The 21450-nt window shown below is 46.8% G+C and overlaps 1 protein-coding gene and 1 pseudogene across 1 annotated transcript; both read right to left on the bottom strand.

Annotated features, from left to right (window-relative positions):
* Positions 1–3250: 3250 nt before the first annotated feature.
* GDF3 (growth differentiation factor 3) lies at positions 3251–9881 on the bottom strand. The gene is made up of 2 exons (XM_012474801.2): positions 9567–9881; positions 3251–4171 (listed from the first exon to the last, which is right to left on the bottom strand). The coding sequence occupies exons 1-2, from the start codon at positions 9832–9834 to the stop codon at positions 3345–3347; spliced, it is 1095 nt and encodes a 364-aa protein (XP_012330224.2). The 5' UTR covers positions 9835–9881; the 3' UTR covers positions 3251–3344.
* A 10772-nt stretch (positions 9882–20653) lies between these two features.
* LOC135275290 (small ribosomal subunit protein uS10-like) lies at positions 20654–21146 on the bottom strand (annotated as a pseudogene).
* Between the last annotated feature and the right edge of the window lie 304 nt (positions 21147–21450).

Here is a 21450-nt window from a genome sequence, read left to right as displayed (position 1 = left end):
TTTTGCATTTCACTCCAAATTTATCCACATTTGTTTTAATATCAATTTTATGTTAATTACACATGAGTCAGCTTGTGCTTTTGACTCTGCAATTCCAAGTCTAAAAATTTTCTAAGGGGGTAAGGGACTCAAAATGGACAATGATGTGAACACAGAGTTATAACCCTATTCCATCATGAAAACTGCAAACTTCATGTCTAGTGATAAACATTCTCTGAAGTAAATTATGGTATATCTAAACAAGCACACTAAGTCACAGCCATCAAATTAACTAACTAGGGCCAGGCCCAGTAGCTCACACCTGCAATCCCAGCACTTTGAGGGGTTGAGGCTGGTGAATCACCTGAGGTCAGGAGATCAAGACCAGCCTGGCCAACATGATGAAACTCTGTCTCCACTAAAAATACAAAAATTAGCTGGTCGTGATAGCCTGTGCCTATAATGCCAGCTACCAGGGAGATTGAAGCAGGATAATCGATTGAACCCAAAAGGCAGAGGTTGTAGAGAGCTGAGACTGAGCCACTACACTCCAGCCTGGGTGACAGAGTGAGACCCTGTCTCAAATTTGTTTTTTGTTTTTTTTTTCCGAGACGGAGTTTCGCTCTTGTTATCCAGGCTGGAGTGCAATGGCACAATCTCGGCTCACCGCAACCTCTGCCTCCTGGGTTCAAGCAATTATCCTGCCTCAGCCTCCCGAGTAGCTGGGACTACAGGCACGCGCCACCATGCCCAGCTAATTTTTGTATTTTTAGTAGAGACTGGGTTTCACCATGTTGACCAGGATGGTCTCGATCTCTTGATCTCGTGATCCACCCGCCTCGGCCTCCCAAAGTGCTGGGATTATAGGTGTGAGCCACCGCGCCCGGCCTCAAATTTTTTTTTTCTTTGAGACAATCTTGCTCTGTTGCCAGGCTGGAGGCACAATCTCAGCTCACGGCAACTTCTGCCTCCTGGGTACAAGTGATTCCCTTGCCTCAGCCTCCCAAGTACCTGTGACCACAGACACGTACCACCATGCCCGGCTAATTTTTTGTATTTTTTTAGTAGAGACAGGGTTTCACCATGTTGGTCAGGCTAGTCTCGATCTCCTGCCCCCCTTTTTGTTTTTTTGTGAACCGCCCCCCTTGGCCTCCCAAAGTGCTGGCTTTACAGGTGTGAGCCACTGCACCTGGCCCTCAATATTAAATAAATAAAGAGTAATAAAATACAGCCGGGTGCAATGGCTCACGCCTGTAATCCCAGCACTTTGGGAGGCCAAGGTGGGCAGATCATCTCAGGTCAAGAGTTTGAGACCAGCCTGACCAACATGGAGAAACCTTGTCTCTACTAAAAATACAAAATTAGCTGGGCAGTGGTGGTGCATGCCTGTAATCCCAGCTACTAGGGAGGCTGAGGCAGGAGAATCGCGTGAACCCAGAAAGTAGAGGCTGCAGTTAGCTGAGATTGAGCCACTGCACTCCAGCCTGGGCAACAAACGCAAAACTCCATCTCAGGCCAGGCGTGGTGGCTCACGCCTGTAATCCTAGCACTTTGGGAGGCTGAGTCGGGTGGATCACGAGGTCAGGAGATCGAAACCATCCTGGTCAACATGGTGAAACCCCGTCTCTACCAAAAATACAAAAAATTAGCTGGGCATGGTGGCGTGCACCTGTAGTCCCGGCTACTCGGGAGGCTAAGGTAGGAGAATTGCTTGAATCCAGGAGGCAGAGGTTGCGGTGAGCTGAGATCGCGCCATTGCACTCCAGCCTGGGTAACAAGAGTGAAACTGTCTCAAAAAAAAAAAGTATATGTACAATGTGATCTGCACTATAGGAATCATATAGAACATCAATAAAAGACCAGAAAGAGGCTGGTCTATCTAGGGCCGGGCGTAGTGTCTTACACCTGCAATCCCAGCACTTTGGGAGGCTAAGCCCTCCTTTAAAAAAATTTAAATTAGGTTGGGTGCAGTGGCTCACACCTGTATTCCCAGCACTTTTGGAGGCCGAGGTAGGCAGATCACGAGGTCAGGTGATCAAGGCCATCCCTGGCTAACACAGTGAAACCATCTCTACTAAAAATACAAAAGAAGTCGGGCGCGGTGGCTCAAGCCTGTAATCACAGCACTTTGGGAGGCCGAGGCGGGTGGATCACGAGGTGAAGAGATCGAGACCATCCTGGTCAACATGGTGAAACCCCGTCTCTACTAAAAATACAAAAAATTAGCTGGGCATGGTGGTGTGTGCCTGTAATCCCAGCTACTCAGGAGGCTGAGGCAGGAGAATTGCCTGAACCCAGGAGGCGGAGGTTGCAGTGAGCCGAGATCGTGCCATTGCACTCCAGCCTGGGTAACAAGAGCGAAACTCCGTCTCAAAAAAAAAAAAAAAAAAAAAAATACAAAAGAAAATTAGCTGGGTATGGTGGCATATGCCTGTAGTCTCAACTACTCAGGAGGCTGAAGCAAGAGAATCACTTGAACCCAGGAGGCGGAGGTTGCAGTGAGCCGAGATTGAGCCATTGAACTCCAGCCTGGGTGAGAGAGTGAGACTCTGTCTCAAAAAAAAGAAAAAAAAATTTTAAATTTTTTTAATGTAACCCTGTTAACAATTATCAGATCTGCCTGGGAGAGCTGCTGACCTTAGGAAAATGCGTTTAGCAGGCTGGGCGCGGTGGCTCAAGCCTATAATCCCAGCACTTTGGGAGGCTGAAGCGGGGGGGATCACGAGGTCAAGAGATCGAGACCATCCTGGTCAACATGGTGAAACCCAGTCTCTACTAAAAATACAAAAATTAGCTGGACATGGTGGCGTACACCTGTAGTCCCAGCTACTTGGGACGCTGAGGCAGGAGAATTGCTTGAACCCAGGAGGCAGAGGTTGCGGTGAGCCGAGATCGCACCATTGCACTCCAGCCTGGGTAAGGAGAGCAAAACTCCGTCTCAAAAAAAGAAAGAAAATGTGTTTAGCTTCTCTAAACCCTGGCTTCTTTGTCTATAAAGCATAAATAGCAATGCTTGCCTCAAACAGTGAAATGTTTGTAAAGTAACACATAGAATAATGTTTGCTCATAATCAGCCACCAGTAAATGCCCGTGTCCATACTGTCATATGCATAATGAATATGTTAGAGCAGAAATTAACTAAGATCATTAGGGCTCCAGGATATGTGTGTGTGTGTGTGTGTGTGTGTGTGTGTGTATGCATGCATGTACGTATGGGCATCATTAATTATGATGGGTTTTCCAGGAAGACAAATTATAAACACAGGTATACTGACATTTCCAGTCTAAGTGGTCATAAACCAGACAGGTAGTTTTATTATAAGATTTACCCCAAGAACACTCCTTCTATTCTTATTTCTGACATCCTACCCACACCCACATTCATCGACTACCATGTCTTCATAATGTCGTAGAATGACATTGTCGTTATTGTCCTGGTAGAGCATGGAAATGGGGGACAGCTTGCTGGGGATACACACAGCTTGGGGGATCTCTGGGTCAACTGCCTGCATCAGGGCCTGCATGAAAGCATAATTGGAGCTGTTGAGAGAGATGGTCAGTGAGAAGGGACAATCTCCATGACAGTAATTTGCCATGAACCCCTTGGGAGCAATGATCCACTTGTGCCAACCCAGGTCCTGGAAGTTAATGAATAGCTGGTGACGGTGGCAGAGGTTCTTACAAGAAGCCTTGGGGACAGGGATGGCTGCTCTCCTTTTCCGAGAAGGGTGGCACTGATCAGAGTTGAGGGTCACCACAAGCAGGGAAGCATGTAGGGAGCGTCTCAGTCTGGTACAGGTGTCCTCAGGTTGAAAATTCACCCCAGAGTCTCTATCTTCTTTGACCAGTATCTCCAGGAATAGCCCAAAGTTTTTCTGGGGGTTGTCATTCCAATCCTTAGCTACATCCAGCAGGTTGAAGTGAAGGGCACCTTGCAGCCATGGGACTGACTGCAATGCAAACATTTTACCTGGCTTAGGCGTGAACTGGCCCCACACATGAGGCTCCTGAACCAGGAACAGAGCCAATTCCAGCTCTGGTCCTAGGTTATAGTAAGAATTGGGCCCCAAGTCCAGGCCCAGCTGGGCCAGTGTCAACTGCTCCCTTTCTTTGATGGCAGACAGATTAAAGTACAGGAGCTTTTGTAGGCAGGAGGAGGCGTGGAAAGGTTTCTTTGGATAAAGAAAGAAACCTAGATGGGAAAAAAGACATGTCAGAGTCATCATAGTATATTTTACTTTGTATCCATCTATGTGATATAAATGCCAGGTATCCATGTATATAATACAAGGGCAGGAAATGACCCAAGCCCTATCATTTGGGAGGATTGTTTCTCTATTCCTCATTCAAAGCCAGAGGTTCTTTTTTTTTTTTTTTTTTTGAGATGGAGTCTTGCTCTGTCACCCCAGCCTAGACTGCAGTGGCAGGATCTCTGCTCACTGCAACCTCCGTCTCCCAGGTTCAAGCAATTCTCCCGCCTCAGACTCCCAAGTAGCTGGAATTAGCATACCACCACACCCAGCTAATTTTTGTAATTTTAGTAGAGTTGGGCTTTCACCATGTTGGTCAGGTTGGTCTTGAACTCCTGACCTCGTAATCCGCCCACCTCAGCCTCCCAAAATGCTAGGATTACGGATATAAACCACCACTCCCAGCCCAAACCCACAGGTTCTTATCTTCACATCCATGGGTTCCCAGAGAGTCCTGGATGAAATTAGAGGATTCGTGAACTTAGACAGGAAAAATAATGACATCATTATTTCCACTAAACTCTAAATGAAATTTAGCATTTCCTTCATATATGAATATAGGCAACAAATCCCAGTAATATCATCAGGGCCTGTGACATTGTTATCAATAATAATCATAGGTATGTTTACACATTTAGTTGTTGCAAATATCTTAAAACATTTATGGAGATCCAGCAAGGTGGCTCATGCCTGTAATCCCAGCACGTTGGGAGGCTGAGATGGGAGATTTGTTTGAGGCCAGGAGTTTGAGACCATCCTGGGCAACAAGTTAAGATCCCGTTACTACAAAATAAATAAATAAATAAAAAGGAAAAAAAAACCACTTATGCTAACACCATGCTGAAATTTCTGGTAGTCATAAGTATAGTAACCTTGCTAGATCTTGTTGTCTATTACATTAATAAAGCATTATATACATTACTATATACACATTTGTTTTTAAAATATTTTAAAAATATATTTCAAGGGCCGGGCACGGTGGCTCACGCCTGTAATCCCAGCACTTTCGGAGGCCGAGGCAGGTGGATCATGAGGTCAAGAGATCGAGACCATCCTGGTCAACAAGGTGAAACCCCGTCTCTACTAAAAATACAAAAAATTAGCTGGGCATGGTGGTGCACGCCTGAAGTCCCAGCTACTCAGGAGGCTGAGGCAGGAGAATAGCTTGAAACCAGGAGGCGGAGGTTGCGGTGAGCTGAGATCGCGCCATTGCACTCCAGCCTGAGTAACAAGAGCGAAACTTCGTCTCAAACAAACAAACAACAACAAAACAACAAATATATATATTTCAATATTTAATTGGTTTATTTTGAAATCCAAAATATTTTACTGTAGGCATGTAAACCACTATTCTGAGAAAGAGTCAACAGACTGGACAAGGCACAGTGGCTTAAGCCTGTAATCTCTCAGCACTTTGGGAGGCCAAGGCAGACAGATCACCTGAGGTCAGGAGTTCAAGACCAGCCTGAACAACATGAAGAAATCCTGTCTCTACTAAAAATACAAAAATTAGCCAGGCGTGGTGGCACACGCCTGTAGTCCCAGCTACTCGGGAGGCTGAGGCAGGTGAATCACTTGAATCCGGGAGGCAGAGGTTTCGGTGAGCCGAGATTGTGCCATTGCACGCCAGCCTAGGCAACAAGAATGAAACTCCATCTCAAAAAAGAAAAAGAAAAAAAGGCCGGGCACGGTGGCTCAAGCCTGTAATCCCAGCACTTTGGGAGGCCGAGGCAGGTGGATTACCTGAGTTCGAGACCTGTCTGACGAACATGGTGAAACCCCATCTCAAAAAAAAACAAAAGAAAGAAAGAAAAAGAAAAAAAAAGATTTATGTTAAATTGTAGGAAGAGAGAATTCTCATATACTCATGGTGTGGTATAAATTTTGTAGGACATTTGCTATATATTAAAAGTTTAAATGTGTGTACTCTTTAATCCAACAATTTTATTCTAAGAATTTATTCTAGGGAAATAACAGAAAAAGTGCATAAACACACAAAGCCCTGAGCCTTTATCACACTAAGCACGATACAGCGAAGTCATTTGTTTCTCTATCTCCCTTCTATAAACTTTTCATTTTTATTATTTTTTCTATTTTATACAGACGGGGTTTCACCATGTTGGTCAGGCTGGTCTTGAACTCCTGAACTTAGGTGATCCGCCCGCCTTGGCCTCCAAACTGCTTGGATTACAGGCGTGAGCCACCACGTCCGGCCTATAAACTTTATTTTTAAGATGGCCGAAAAAACCGGGCCCAGTGGCTCACGCCTGTAATCCCAGCACTTTGGGAGGCCGAGGCGGGTGGATCACGAGGTCAAGAGATCGAGACCATCCTGGTCAACAAGGTGAAACCCTGCCTCTACTAAAAATACAAAAATTAGCTGGGTGTGGTGGCGCATGCCTGTAGTCCCAGCTACTCGGGAGGCTGAGGCAGGAGAATTGCCTGAACCCAGGAGGCGGAGGTTGCGGTGAGCCGAGATCGCGCCATTGCACTCCAGCCTGGGTAACAAGAGTGAAACTCCGTCTCAAAAAAAAAAAAAAAAAAAAAAAAAGATGGCCGAAAAGCCCAGGCGCGGTGGGTCCCGCCTGTAATCCCAGCATTCTGAGAGACTGAGGCGTGCGGATCACCAGGTCAGGGATTCAAGATCAGCCTGGCCAGGATGGTGAAACCCCGTCTCTACTGAAGATACAATAAATTAGCCAAGCGTGGTGGCTCGGGCCTGTAATCCCAGCTTCTTGGCAGGCTGAGGCAGGAAAATTGCTTGAACTGGAAGATGGAGGTTGCAGTGAGCAGATTGCGCCATCGCACTCCAGCCTGGGTGACGGTGGCGAGGAGACTCCGTCTCGGAAAAAACAAACAAAAACGGCGTTTCGCTTTTGTTGCCCAGGCTGGAGTGCAATGGTGACATCGCCGCTCACTGCAAGCTCCGCCTCCGGGGTTCAAGTGATTCTCTTACCTCAGCCTCGAGAGTAGCTGGGATTACAGGCGTGCACCACCACACCCAGCTAATTTTGTATTTTTAGTAGAGATGAGGTTTCTCCATGTTGGTCAGGCTGGTACTTCTGACTTCAGATGATCTGCCTGCCTCAGCCTCCCAAAGTGCTGGATTACAGGCGTGAGCCCCGGTGCCTGGCCCTAGAAACTCTTAAAAAAGGCAAACTTGCTTTTAAGTTCTTCATTCTTCACAATGGTATACCCTAAAGTCTTACTATTACTATCCATTATGCTTGGCACTTTGTGTGCTCTTACCATCTGAAAGTTTGTTTTGTTTTTTTTTTGAGACGGAGTTTCACTCTTGTTACCCAGGCTGGAGTGCAATGGCGCGATCTCGGCTCACCGCAACCTCTGCCTCCTGGGTTCAGGCAATTCTCCTGCCTCAGCCTCCTGAGTAGCTGGGATTACAGGCACATGCCACCATGCCCAGCTAATTTTTTGTATTTTTAGTAGAGACGGGGTTTCACCATGTTGACCAGGATGTTCTCAATCTCTTGACCTCGTGATCCACCCGCCTTGGCCTCCCGAAGTGCTGGGATTACAGGCGTGAGCCACCGCGCCCGGCCCTGAAAGTTTTTTTTTTTTAATTGAGACAGGCTCTTCTCTGTCACCCAGGTTGGAGTGCAGTGGTGCAGTCATGGCTCACTGTGGCCTCAAACTCCTGGGCTCAAGTGATCGTCCCACCTCAGCTTCCCAAGTAGCTGGGACTACAGAGCGATCTTCAACCCAAGACACCAGCAAAGAGAGCATCTAACTGCTTAAAATGAGAGCAGGGATGGCTGTTGGCTTAGATAGATGGCACCCCAGGGTCCCAAAAGAACTTGCAGATGTGATCACGGGACCATCTGAACCAGAGAAAGCAGGGGAATGAGAGCCGGCAAAAGACCGGAGATGAGTAAATGACTTCCAGATTTTCCAACACAACAGGAAAGGTTTAAAGACCCAGTCTCCAAATACAGTCATATTCTGAAGTATTGGAGGTTAAGACTTCAGCATATGAATTTTGGAAGGAACACAATTCAGCCCATGACATCACTTAATACCAAGATGTCAACTTCTTTGTTAGCTGCTTGCTGAAACTCATGTACAATACAATAATAAAAATGGGTACCATATTAAAAAAAAAAAAAAAAAAGGCAAACTTGCCAGGTTCGATTCCTGGTCAAAAAAAAAAAAAATGGGCAAACTTGGCCGGGCTCGGTGGCTCATGCCTATAATCCCAGCACTTTGGGAGGTTGAGGCAGGTGGATCACCTTAAGTCAGGAGTTCGAGACCAGCCTGGCCAACATATAGTGAAACCCCATCCCTACTAAAAAATTTTTTTAAAATTAGCTGGGTGTGGTGGCGCATGCCTGTAATCCCAGCTACTTGGGAAGATGAGGCAGTTTGAATCGCTTGAACCCGGGAGGTGGAGGTTGCAGTGAGCTGAAATCGCGCCACCGAACTCCAGCCTAGGAGACAAAGCGAGGCTCTCAAAAAAAAAAAAAAAAGGCAAACTTTATCTCATATTCTAAAGGTCATACACAGTTCCTAGCTCACCATAGGTATCCAATAAGTGCTTCTTGGACAAATAAATATTTAAATCTTCTCTCCAGTTGCTGTAAAACTAACCAAGCCTCTAAATTCTGCATCTGAAACACCTGGGAGGTTGTATAGACATGCAGATTCTCAACACCCATTTCAGACTTTGAATTAGAATCGGATGGAGAGAATGAGTGGCAGGAATGGGGTTGGAGGATCTGCCGTTAATGGAAGACCTAGGTTATTTGGTGGGTGGTCGGTTTGGGAAACTGTCGGATGCCACTCACTGGTATCCTTTCATAAAGGATATAACAATTGTATATATTATTGTTCTGTATTCACAAATCAAGAATAACCTTTGCCAGGAGGTGCAAATAAGGGAAGCAGAATTCATGGGCAAACCAACCTCAAAATTTTCATACCCTGCCTGCTACACGGAAGGCAGCAGGATGTGTCTATATGGGCTGAAGACTGGGAGACTGAGCTCTGATTCTTCCCTCACTTCTTTCATCCTAACTGAAGCACAAAGCAGTTGATTCAGAAAACAAAGACCTATTTCGAATCGTGACTTTGTTCTCGCACTAGCTATATGATCTTGAATAGATTACAGGTTACCTACTGTCTGAGACTAATTTCCTTATTGTTAGAAACTTGATAAGAATATCTGCCTTCCTCTCAGGATCCTGTGCTGGAATTAAATTAGATAAAATTAAAAAATACCAGCACAAAGGCCATCAGTAATTGTCATTTCCTATTGTCCTTTCCTTTCTTCACATCACCCAGTTCCAGATGTTTCTCTGGAAAACAGTCCCATTTCCTTACCTTGGTCTGGGAGAAAGCGAAGTACATTCCCACGGACGCCCAGCTCCTTTACGTAGCATAAGTCTTGGGAGACTCCAGTGGTCGCTGCTGCTTCGCGATCCTGGAAAATTTTCTTCAGGATATAAGGCACAGGTTGGAACTTCTGGGGTGAAGGCGCCTTATCTAAGTCCAGAAATTGGAGAAAGACATATTCTTGAAATGGGACTGCCTGGCCCAAAGCCAGAGTTAGCAGGAAGCTAAAAGCCAAATCTGGCAAGAAAGGAACCATGGCCTCTGGGACGGCTGTCAGGCCGGGGAGAGCTCCACTGCCAGACTGCCCAGCAATTCAGGCGCTGCTAATTTATCTGATGTAAGATAATCAAGTGTGAATTGCCCTCTTCCCAGCTCCTCAAAGGCCATTGGATGTGAAGACCGATTTTTTTCTCTCTCTCTTCTCCTGCTCTACCCTTCCAGGAAAAACTTCACAAAGATTGCCAATGCATGCACATAAACTCTACAACAATGTGAGGTTGTCAGCAGTAGACAGAGTGAAAAGGAGACATGCATTTATTCATTTAACAGACAGTTATTAAGCATCTATTATGTGTAAGGTGCTGAGATTGGTGCTAGGAACAGAGTAGTGAATAATTCATAGACTTGGGCCAGGCATGGTGGCTCACGCCTGTAATCCAAGCACTTTGGAGGCCAAGGCGGGCGGATCACCTGAGGTCGGGAGTTCAAGACCAGCCTGACCAACATGGTGAAACCCCATCTTAAAAAAAAATAATAAAAATAAAAAATAATTCATAGACTTAGAATTCATCATCTGCTTACACCAAGCTTGTCCAACCTACGGCCCGGCCTGAGGGCCACACGTGGCACAGGATGGCTTTGAATGCACCCCAACACAAATTCATAAACTTTTTTTTTTTTTTTGAGACGGAGTTTCGCTCTTGTTACCCAGGCTGGAGTGCAATGGCACAATCTCAGCTCACCGCAACCTCTGCCTCCTGGGTTCAGGCAATTCTCCTTACTCAGCCTCCTGAGTAGCTGGGATTACAGGCATGCGCCACCATGCCCAGCTAATTTTTTTTTGTATTTTTAGTAGAGACGGGGTTTCATCATGTTGACCAGGATGGTCTCGATCTCTTGACCTCGTGATCCACCCGCTTTGGTCTCCCAAAGTGCTGGGATTACAGGCGTGAGCCACCGCACCCGGCTCTTTTTTTTGAGACAGTCTCGCTTTGTCGCCCAGGCTAGAGTGCAGTACCATGATCTCAGCTCACTGCAACCTCTACCTCCCAGGTTCAAGCTATTCTCCTGCTTCAGCCTCCCAAGTAGCTTGAACTATAGGCACACGTTACAACATCTGGCTATTTTTCGTTCTTTTAGTAGAGATGGAATTTCACCATGTTGGCCAGGCTGGTTTTGAACTGCTGGCTTCAAGTGATCTATCTTCCTTGGCTTCCCAAAGTGCTTCAGCCACCATGCCTCCTCCTTTTTTCTTTTCTTTTCTTTTTTTTTTTTTTTGAGAAGGAGTTTTTGCTCTTGTTACCCAGGCTGGAGTGCAATGGCGCGATCTCGGCTCACCGCAACCTCCGCCTCCTGGGTTCAGGCAATTCTCCTGCCTCAGCCTCCTGAGTAGCTGGGATTACAGGCACATGCCACCATGCCCAGCTAATTTTTTGTATTTTTAGTAGAGACGGGGTTTCACCATGTTGACCAGGATGGTCTCGATCTCTTGACCTTGTGATCCACCCACCTCGGCCTCCCAAAGTGCTGGGATTACAGGCGTGAGCCACCGTGCCCGGCCTTCTTTTTTTTTTTTGAGATGGAGTCTCACTCTGTTACCCAGGCTGGAGTGCAGTGGTGCAATGTTGGCCCACTGCAACCTCCACCTCCTGGATCCAAGCAATTCTTCTGCCTCAGCCTCCCAAGTAGCTGGGACTACAAGTGCATGCCAGCTACCATGCCTGGCTAAATTTTCATTTGTAGTAGAGATGGGGTTTCACCATGTTGGCCAGGCTGGTCTGGAACTCCTGACCTCAGGTGATCCGCCCGCCTCAGCCTCCCAAAGTGCTGGGATTACAGGCGCTGGTATTATAGGTGTGAGCCACCGCGCCTGGCTGTCGCCTCCTTTTTTTCAAGATGAAGTCTTGCTCTGTCACTCAGGCTGGTATGCAATGGCACGATCATGGCTTATTGCAGCCTCAACCCTCAGGCTTAAGTAATCCTCCCATCTCAGCTTCCCAAGTAGCTGGGACCACAGGCATATGCTACCACGCCCAGCTAAGTTTTTTATTTTTTGTAGAGACGAGGTCCCACTATGTTGCTCAGGTTGGTCTCAAACTCCTGAGTTCAAGCGATCCTCTCACTTCAGCCTCCAAAGTGCTTGGATTACAAGTGTGAACCACCATGCCCAAGCCTATGTAATTATTTTTGTTTTCTTTCTTTCTTTATGACTATGTAATTATGTCAGTCTATATGAATGTGCTATATTTTACTCATTGGGGATTTTATCTTTGAGGCCAGGCCGGATGGCTCACACCTATAACCCCAGCACATTGGGAGGCTGAGGTAGGTGGATCACTTGAGGCCAGGAGTTCGAGACCAGCCTGGCCAACATGGTGAAACTCCATCTCTACTAAAAATACAGGAAAGATTAGCCAGGTATAGTGGTGCATGCCTGTAATCACAGCTGTGGGGGAGGCTGAGGCACAAGAACCACTTAAACCGAAAGGCAGAAGTTGCAGTGAGCCGAGATAGCATCACTCCACTCCAGCCTAGGTGACGGAACCAAGACTCTGTCTCAAAAAAAAAAAAGTGAGGGATTTTATCTTTGAATGTGAAAGTCCCAGCTACTTGGGAGGTTGCTTGAGCCCAGGAGTTCAGGGCTGTAGTTCATGATATGATTTTGCCTGAGAATAGCCACTGCATTCCAGCCTGGGCAACATAGTGAGACCCTGTCTCTAAAAAAAATAAAATTAAAATAATTTAGCCAGCACAATGGTTCACTTCTGTAATCCCAGCTAATTGGACAGCTGAGGCAGGGGGTTTACTTGAGCCCAGGAGATTGAAATCAGCCTGAACAATATTAATGAGACAGTATCTCAAAAAATGATAATAATTTTTTTTTTTTGAGACGGAGTCTTGCTTTGTCCCCCTGTCTGGAGTGCAGTGGCACAATCTTGGCTCACTGCAATCTCCTCCTCCCAGGTTCAATCAATTCTCCTGCCTCAGCCTCCTGAGTAGCTGGGACTACAGGTGTGTGCCACCATGCCCAGCTAATTTTTGTATTTTTAGTAGAGACAGGGTTTCACCATGTTGGCCAGGATGCTATCAATCTGTTGACTTTGTGATCCACCCGCCTCAGCTTTCCAAAGTGCTGGGATTACAGGCGTGAGCCACCGCTCCCAGCCATAATAATAAAACTTTAAGGGAAAAAAAATTGTCCTTGGCTCCATTTCATGACATGTCAATTCAATTTTATCTACATGTACCCCAGGTGTGGTGGCTCACACCTGTAATCCCAGTACTTTGAGAGGCTAAGGCAGGTGGATCATGAGGTCAGGAGTTTGAGACCAGACTGGCCAACATGGTGAAACCCCGTCTCTACTAAACATATGAAAAACTAGCCAAGCATGGTGGCACATGCCTGTAATCCCAGCTAATCAGGAGGCTGAGGCAGGAGAATTGCTTGAACCTGGGAGGCAGAGGTTGCAGTGAGCCAAGATCACACCTCTGAACTCCAGCCTGGGGGACAGAGTGAGACTCCGTCTCAAACATAAATAAATAAACACATTTTATATAATCTTTTTTTTTTTTTTTTTTTGAGATGGAATCTCACTCTGTTGCTCAGGATGGAGTGCAGTGTCACGGTCTCAGCTCACTGCAACCTTCGCCTCCTGGATTCAAGTGATTCTCCTGCCTCAGCCTCCCGAGTAGCTGGGATTACAGATGCCTGCCACCATGCCCAGCTAATTTTTTGTATTTTTAGTAGAGACGGGGATTCACCATGTTGGCGAGGTTGGTCTCAAACTTCTGATCTTGTGATTTGCCCACCTTGGCCTCCCAAAGCACTAGGATTACAGACGTGAGCCACCGAGCCCGGCCATATTATCTTATTAAATTATGTGTAATTATCAATTCAATGTACATAAAAGGCCAGGCGTGGTGGCTCACACCTATAATCCCAACACTTTTTTTTGTTGTTGTTTTTGGAGTCTTGCTCTGTCACACAGGCTGGAGTGCAGTGGCAAGATCTCGGCTCACTGTAACCCCCGCCTCCGGGGTTCCAGCGATTCTCCTGCCTCAGCCTGCACCATCAGGCCTGGCTAATTTTTGTATTTTTAGTACAGACGTGGTTTCACCATGTTGGCCAGGCTGGTCTCAAATCCCTGATCTCAAGAGATCCACCCACCTCAGCCTCCCAAAGTGCTGGGATTACAGGCATGAGCCACCATGCCCAGTTCCATACTGTACACTTAGAAAGGAGTCAGTATGTGCAACCCACACCTAAGAAGTGGGCATTTGAGTGTGCTCACCCCCTTGAGCATACATTGTTTGGAATTCTTCTGCAGTTCTAAAGAGAGCTGGAATTCTTGTCCAAAACTTTAAAAATTAGCCAAATGGCCGGGCGTGGTGGCTCACGCCTGTAATCTCAGCACTTTGGGAGGCCGAGGCAGGTGGATCACCTGAGGTCAGGAGTTCAAGACCAGCCTGACCAACATGGTGAAACCCTGTCTTAAAAATAAATAGGGTCGGGCACAGTGGCTCACGCCTGTAATCCCAGCACTTTGGGAGGCCGAGGCGGGTGGATCACGAGGTCAAGAGATCGAGACCATCCTGGTCAACATGGTGAAACCCCATCTCTACTAAAAATACAAAAAATTAGCTGGGCATGGTGGCGCGTGCCTGTAATCCCAGCTACTCAGGAGGCTGAGGCAGGAGAATTGCCTGAACCCAGGAGGCAGAGGTTGTGGTGAGCTGAGATCGCACCATTGCACTCCAGCCTGGGTAACAAGAGCGAAACTCCATCTCAAAAAAAAAAAATAAATTAAAAAAATTAAAATAAAATAAATAAATAAATAAAACAAAAATTAGCCGAATGTTGGGGTGCATGCCTGTGATCCCAGCTATTCAGGAGGCTGAGGTGGGAGGATCAGTTGAGCCCAGGAGCTCTGATGTTGCCCCTGCACTCCTGCCTAGGTGACAGAGAGTCTTGAACAAACAAATCAGCCCAGAGAATGAGCTGTCACTTCCTGTCCAATTATTAATTTGTCCTATCATTTATTTATATCAGGGTGATCTCCTGGATATTTATTTTATACTTTGGATTATAATCCAATACTATTATTTATTTGGTGGCTCAAGCTATTCCAGGTCTTTTAGTTGGGTCCTGTGCTCCTACAAATACAATATGTTTTTGGTTCTTTTTTCTTTCTTTTCTTTTCTTTTTTTTTTTTTAATCTGCTTGGTGTGGGCCATTTTAGACTAAATGAAAAGAAAATCAGCCTGTTCTTTTTTCTTTTGAGATAGATTCTTGCTCTGTCACCCAAGCTGGAGTGCAGTGGTATGAATAAAGCTCACAGCCTTGATTTCCTGGGCTAGAGCAATCCTTCTGCCTCAGCTTCCCATGTAGCTGCTATTACAAGTGTGTCACTGCCATGCCCAGTTAATTTTTTATTTTTTGTAGAGACTAGGGTCTCACTTTATTGCCCAGCTGGTCTTGAACTCCTACATTCAAGCGATCCTCCTGCCTTGGCCTCCCAATGTGCTGGGATTACAGGCATGAGTCACCAGGCCCAGCCGTTTTTGGTTCTTTACTTCCTTACTTTCTGGCACTATGAAATGCTCTAGATTTTTTTCCTTTTTTTTTTTTTTTTTTTTGAGGCGGAGTTTCGCTCTTGTTACCCAGGCTGGAGTGCAATGGCGCGATCTTGGCTCACCGCAACCTCCGCCTCCTGGGTTCAGGCAATTCTCCTGCCTCAGCCTCCTGAGTAGCTGGGATTACAGGCACGCGCCACCATGCCCAGCTAATTTTTTGTATTAGTAGAGATGGGGTTTCACCATGTTGACCAGGATGGTCTCGATCTCTTGACCTCGTGATCCACCCGCCTTGGCCTCCCAAAGTGCTGGGATTACAGGCTTGAGCCACCGCGCCCGGCCTAGATTTTTTTTCTTTTTTGAGATACAGTCTAGCTCTGTCCCCTAGACCAGAGTGTAGTGGCATAATCTCGGCTGACTGCAACCTCTGCCTCCTGGGGTCAAGCCATTCTCACAGCTCAGACTCCTGACTAGGTGGAATTACAGGTGCACACCAACATGCCCAGCCAAATTTTGTATTTTTTGTGGCAACGGGGTTATGCCATGTTGGCAAGGCTGGTCTCAAACTCCTGATCTCAAGTTGTGGTAGGGGGGAGTTATTAAGAAATTATTTTAGGCAGATAGAGAGGGAAAGGAGTCTTTGGGAAGTTTGATTGTTGTTTTCTGAAACAGTCTGGCTCTATTGCCCAGGCTGGAGTGCAGTGGCCCAATCTAGGCTCACTGCAACCTCTGCCTCCTGGGTTCAAGCAATTCTCCTGCCTCAGCCTCCCAAATAGCTGGAATTACAGGTGTGTGCCACCACATCTGGCTGACTTTTTGTATTTTTAGTAGAGATGAGGTTTCACCATGTTGGCCAGGCTGGTCTCAAACTCCTGGCCTCAAGTGATCCGCCTGCCTCAGCCTCCCAAAGTGCTGGAATTACAGGCATGAGCCACCAGTCTGGATGGAAGTCTTTGTTTTTTAGAGTATCTCTAGAAAACTTTCTTGTAAAGCTGGGGCTCCTAGAGTCAGGCCGGCAACCTTTGATATGCAAATATAGGCCATTAAAAACTGGGTCCACCCAACGTGAAGCTTCCTCTGGCCTTCTTGCAGTTGTCCCACACGTTCCTGGCAACATGGGGCCTTCACATACCCCACGTGTGTAGAAAATCATGGCCCTGTATTTGCATATTAAAAGGCTAAGGTTGGAGGGCCAGTTTTTTCTCCGGCTACGTGAATGACATGCATAGTCAAACCAATCCCCTGAGCCCTGTGCAAATCAGACACCGCCTCCTCCAGCCTCTGTTTACACACCTGGCTGGTATCCATGCCAGGTGGGGCTCCCTCTTTCGGCTTTGGAGCCCCTCCCCCAACACTCTCCGCTCCTTAAAACCACTCCACGTGTGTCCATGTTTTTTCCTTTTCTTTCTTTCTTTCTTTTTTTTTTTTTTTTTGAGACGGAGTCTTGCTCTGTCACCAAGGCTGGAGTACAGTGGCGCGATCTCAGCTCACTGCAACCTCTGCCTCCCGGGTTCAGGCAATTCTCCTGCCTCAACCTCCTGAGTAGCTGGGATTACAGGCATGCACCACCACGTCCAGCTAATTTTTGTATTTTTTAGTAGAGACAGGGTTTCTCCATATTGGCCACTGGTCTCGAACGCCTGACCTCGTCATCCTCCCGCCTTGGCGTCCCAAACCGCTGGGATTACTGGCGTGAGCCACTGCGACCTGCCTTGATGTTTTATCTAATTCAAAGTGAAACAAAAGCCGTCTTGTTCCTTCACTTATCAGAGCCGTATCAAAGTGATCCCACCCTTCCAAGGTGCTGGGATTACAGGTGTGAGTCACCATGCTTATTCTGACAATGCTCTTATCTTATATATTTTCTTCCCAGCCCTAGAGTTAGCCATTTCTCCAAGGAGCCCTCATTGTAATGTTATTAGAAAGTAAGATCCGGCCGAGGCGATGGCTCAGGTCTGTAATCCCAGAATTTTGGGAGGCCGAGGCAGCTGACCACCTGAGGTCAGGATTTCCAGAGCAGCCTGGACAACATGGCGAAACTTCGTCTCTATTAAAAATACAAAAATTAGCTGGGCGTGGTGGCCTGCACCTGTAATCCCAGCTATGAGGGAGGCTGTGGCAAAAGAGTCACTTGAGCCCAGGAGGCGGAGGTTGCAGTGAGGCCGGATTGAGCCACTGCACTCCAGCCTGGGCGACAGAGCAAGATTGATATAGGCTCACGCCTATAATCCCAGCACTTTGGGAGGCCGAGGCAGGTGGATCACGAGGTCAAGAGATCGAGACCATCCTGGTCAACAAGGTGAAACCCCGTCTCTACTAAAAATACAAAAATTAGCTGGGCATGGTGGTTCGTGCCTGTAATCCCAGCTACTCAGGAGGCTGAGGCAGGAGAATTGCTTGAACCCGGGAGGCGGAGGTTGCGGTGAGCCGAGATCGCGCCATTGCACTCCAGTCTGGGTAACAACAGCGAAACTCCGCCGCAAAAAAAAAAAAAAAAAAAAAAAAAAAAAAGACTCTGTCTCAAAAAAAGAAAAAGAAACAATGAAACACAAAGTTATTCTTGAGTAACACCCCACCAACATTACTTCCTCTACATTCTGTGGAGCCCTATAAATTAGACAAAGAAAACAAGTCTTTCCTGAAATCTCATCCTTAAGCAAACCTGGGAATGCTAAGAGTATTTGCTACTCTCTTCTGATAGGCCGAAGTGACCTTTAGTCAGGGTTCTAGATAACTTTACTTAACAGCTAATTTTGGGAAATCTACCACCCATCTTCCCCTTTCCATCAGAGCCACCATTTCTTCCAGTAAGCTCTTTAGAGGGCTGTCACGGTATTAAGTCATCATTAACTATTTTCCACTAAGCTATTAAATAATTGCCCTGGGAGTATTAATTTATCATTGTGGAATTTCGAAAACTAAGGAGGATTCCTGGAGAGGAAGGCAACTGAGGGCAGTGGGAGGGGAGGAAGAGGCGTGGACGCCAGGGGCTGTTTTGCTCAACCAGGGGTCCCGGCGTCCCACCAGGGCGAACTTCGGACCCTCCCCCCCCCACCCCAGCGGGGTTGCTCAACTCCATCTTACCCCTTGGGCTTCCCCTACAAGAAGGCAAGGCGATAACCTTCAAAGGCAGGTGGAAATGTCCGGTTTGAACCGCACAAATGCGAGGGTGGAGAGTCAGAGCCTACGCCAAGGGAGCCTAGGGTTGCGGTGGGGCTGCTGGGGTAGAGGGACCCAGGCCCAGGGGACCCCCACCCCGCCAGGGTCAGAAAGCTTGGAAAGAGTGCAAGTAAAATAGCTGCATGTCTGGGAGGGTCTTCCAAAATAGCAGCCCTCCTCTTCCCCTTACCAGGCTTTCCCTCTCTGGAATACCATACACACACCTACATATATGTGTGTGTGTATATGTGTGTGTGTATATATATATAGAAATTTATTTCAAAATGGGAGGTCAAAAAATATATATTTTTGAGACAGGGTGTCTGTGGCCCACGCTGGAGTGCAATGGCATGATCATAGCTAACTGCAGCCTTTAACTCCTGGGCTCAAGACATCCTCCTGCCTCAGTGATCAGTACTGGGTACCCATATGCAGGACCACAGGCCTCTGTCACCAGCACCGGCTAATTAAAAAAAAAAATTTTTTTTTGCAGCGGAGTTTTGTTCTTGTTGCCCAGGCTGGAGTGCAATGGCGCATCTCAGCTCACTGCAACCTCTGCCTCCTGGGTTCAAGTGATTTTCCTGCCTCAGTCTCCAGCACACCCAACTAATTTTTTTGTTTTGAGAGGTAGTCTCACTCCGTTGCCCAGGCTGGAGTGCAGTGGCGTGATCTCTGTTCACTGCAACCTCCACCTCCTGGGTTTAAGCAATTCTTCTGCCTCAGCCTCCCGAGTAGCTGGGAGTACAGGCATGGGCCATCACGCTCAGCTAATTTTTTTTTTTTTTTTGAGACGGAGTTTTGCTCTTGTTACCCAAGCTGGAGTGCAATGGCGCGATCTCGGCTCACCACAACCTCCGTCTCCTGGGTTCAGGCAATTCTCCTGCCTCAGCCTCCTGAGTAGCTGGGATTACAGACACGCGCCACCGTGCCCAGCTAATTTTTTTGTATTTTTACTAGAGACGGGGTTTCACCATGTTGACCAGAATGGTCTCGATCTCTTGACCTCATGATCCACCCGCCTCGGACTCCCAAAGTGTTGGGATTACAGGCGTGAGCCACCGTGCCCGACCTTGTATTTTTTTTTAATAGAAACGGGGTTTCACTGTGTTAGCCAGGGTGGTCTTGATCTTCTGACCTCAGGATCTGCCTGTCTTAGCCTCCCAAAGTGCTGGGATTACAGGCGTGAGCCACCACGCCTGGCCTCTCGGCTAATTTTTTGTATTTTTAATAGAGACAGGCTTTCTCCATGTTGGTCAGGCTGGTCTTGAACTACCAACCTGAGGTGATCTGCCCACCTGGGCTTCCCAAAGCACTGGGATTATAGGCGTGAGCCACGGCACCAGGCCTAATTTTTAAATTTTTTGTGGAGACCATGCCTCCCTTTGTTTCTCAGGCTGGCCTGGAACTCCTGGCCTCAAGAGATCTTCCCATTTCAGTATCCCAAAATGCTGGGATTATAGGCCTGAGATACCATGTCTGGTCCACTTAAAACATGATTACATAAATTTGTTATGCTTACCTCTTGTTAATCTGTTTTTTGTTATAGAAGTGTCAGTCATGAGGCTGGGCCGGGTGGCTCAGGCCTGTAATCCCAGCACTTTGGGAGGCTGAGGCAGGCAGATAACTCGAGGTGAGGAGTTCGAGACCAGCCTGGGCAACATGGTGAAACGCCATCTCTACAAAAAAAAAAAAAGCGTGAGTCATGAACCTTGTGATGAATGGGGAAAAGATAGCACTTTTTCTCTTACACATATTTGCTGCAATGTTGTTTAAAGTGTATGACTTGTCAATTTAGTTCCTTTTTTTTTTTTTTGAGACGGAGTTTTGCTTGTTACCGAGGCTGGAGTGCAACGGCGCGATCTTGGCTCGCTGCAACTTCCGCCTCCTGGGTTCAGGCAATTCTCCTGCCTCAGCCTCCTGAGTAGCTGGGATTACAGGCACGCACCACCATGCCTAGCTAATTTTTTGTATTTTTAGTAGAGACGGGGTTTCACTATGTTGACCAGGATGGTCTCGATCTCTTGACCTCGTGATCCACCCGCCTCGGCTTCCCAAAGTGCTGGGATTACAGGCGTGAGCCACCGCGCCCGGCTAGTTCCTTTTTTTTTTTTTTTTTTTTTAACAACTGGTAATCAATTTATTAAAATAACTGACTTAAGCATCTGCAATGGTGACTTCCACCTCAACTCCTGGCTCAATACTGATGGAAGTAATCTGTTTAACAATCTCAGAAGGACTGTGCAAGTCAATGAGTCGCTTGTGGATTCTCATCTAGAAACTATCCCATGTTTTAGAACCTTCACCACAAGGTGTTTTTCTTGTAGTGATTCTCAAAGTCTTCGTAGGCATTCGAACTGGTCCTTTCACTTTGAGATTCTTTTCCTTTGCTCCTCTGATCAAGTCAGCACATACTTTCTCCAGCGATTTTATGTTGCGGCTTGTTAGAGTGATTCGAATTCGGTGAATTGCCACCTCCGGCCCCACGGGTGTTTTTCCAGTATCCTTAAAAGCCATGGCTGCTGCGCGGCTTCCTGACCGACTTGTTCCTCGGCAAGAGCGAACAGCGGTGTCAGGAGCAGGAGCGTGCGGACTAACGATCCACAACAACTACGACCGCGTCTTCCTCAAAGAGCTAGTTCCTTTTTTTAATATATAAAATTATTTTATTTTTTATTTTTTACAAAGACGGGGTTTCACCATGTTGGTCAGGCTGGTCTTGAACTCCTGACCTCAAGTGATCTGCCTGCCTTGGCTTCCAAAGTGCTTGGATTACAGGCATGAGCCACTACGCCTGGCCTATAAAATTTTTTTTTAAAGCCAGTCAAATTTAGTAGTGGGGGGTTGTTTGAGTTAGTTCTTGACTTTGTGTGATAAAATTTGACAGTGATTTTCCTTGTAATTATATTGTTCCTTTCCACAT

This window comes from Aotus nancymaae, unplaced genomic scaffold, assembly GCF_030222135.1.
Source record: "Aotus nancymaae isolate 86718 unplaced genomic scaffold, 86718_ANA_hifiasm-v0.15.2.pri h1tg000016l, whole genome shotgun sequence".
Classification (NCBI taxonomy): Eukaryota; Metazoa; Chordata; class Mammalia; order Primates; family Aotidae; genus Aotus; species Aotus nancymaae.
The sequence above is the reverse complement of the archived record's forward strand: the minus strand, read 5'-3'. Positions and strand labels throughout refer to the sequence as shown.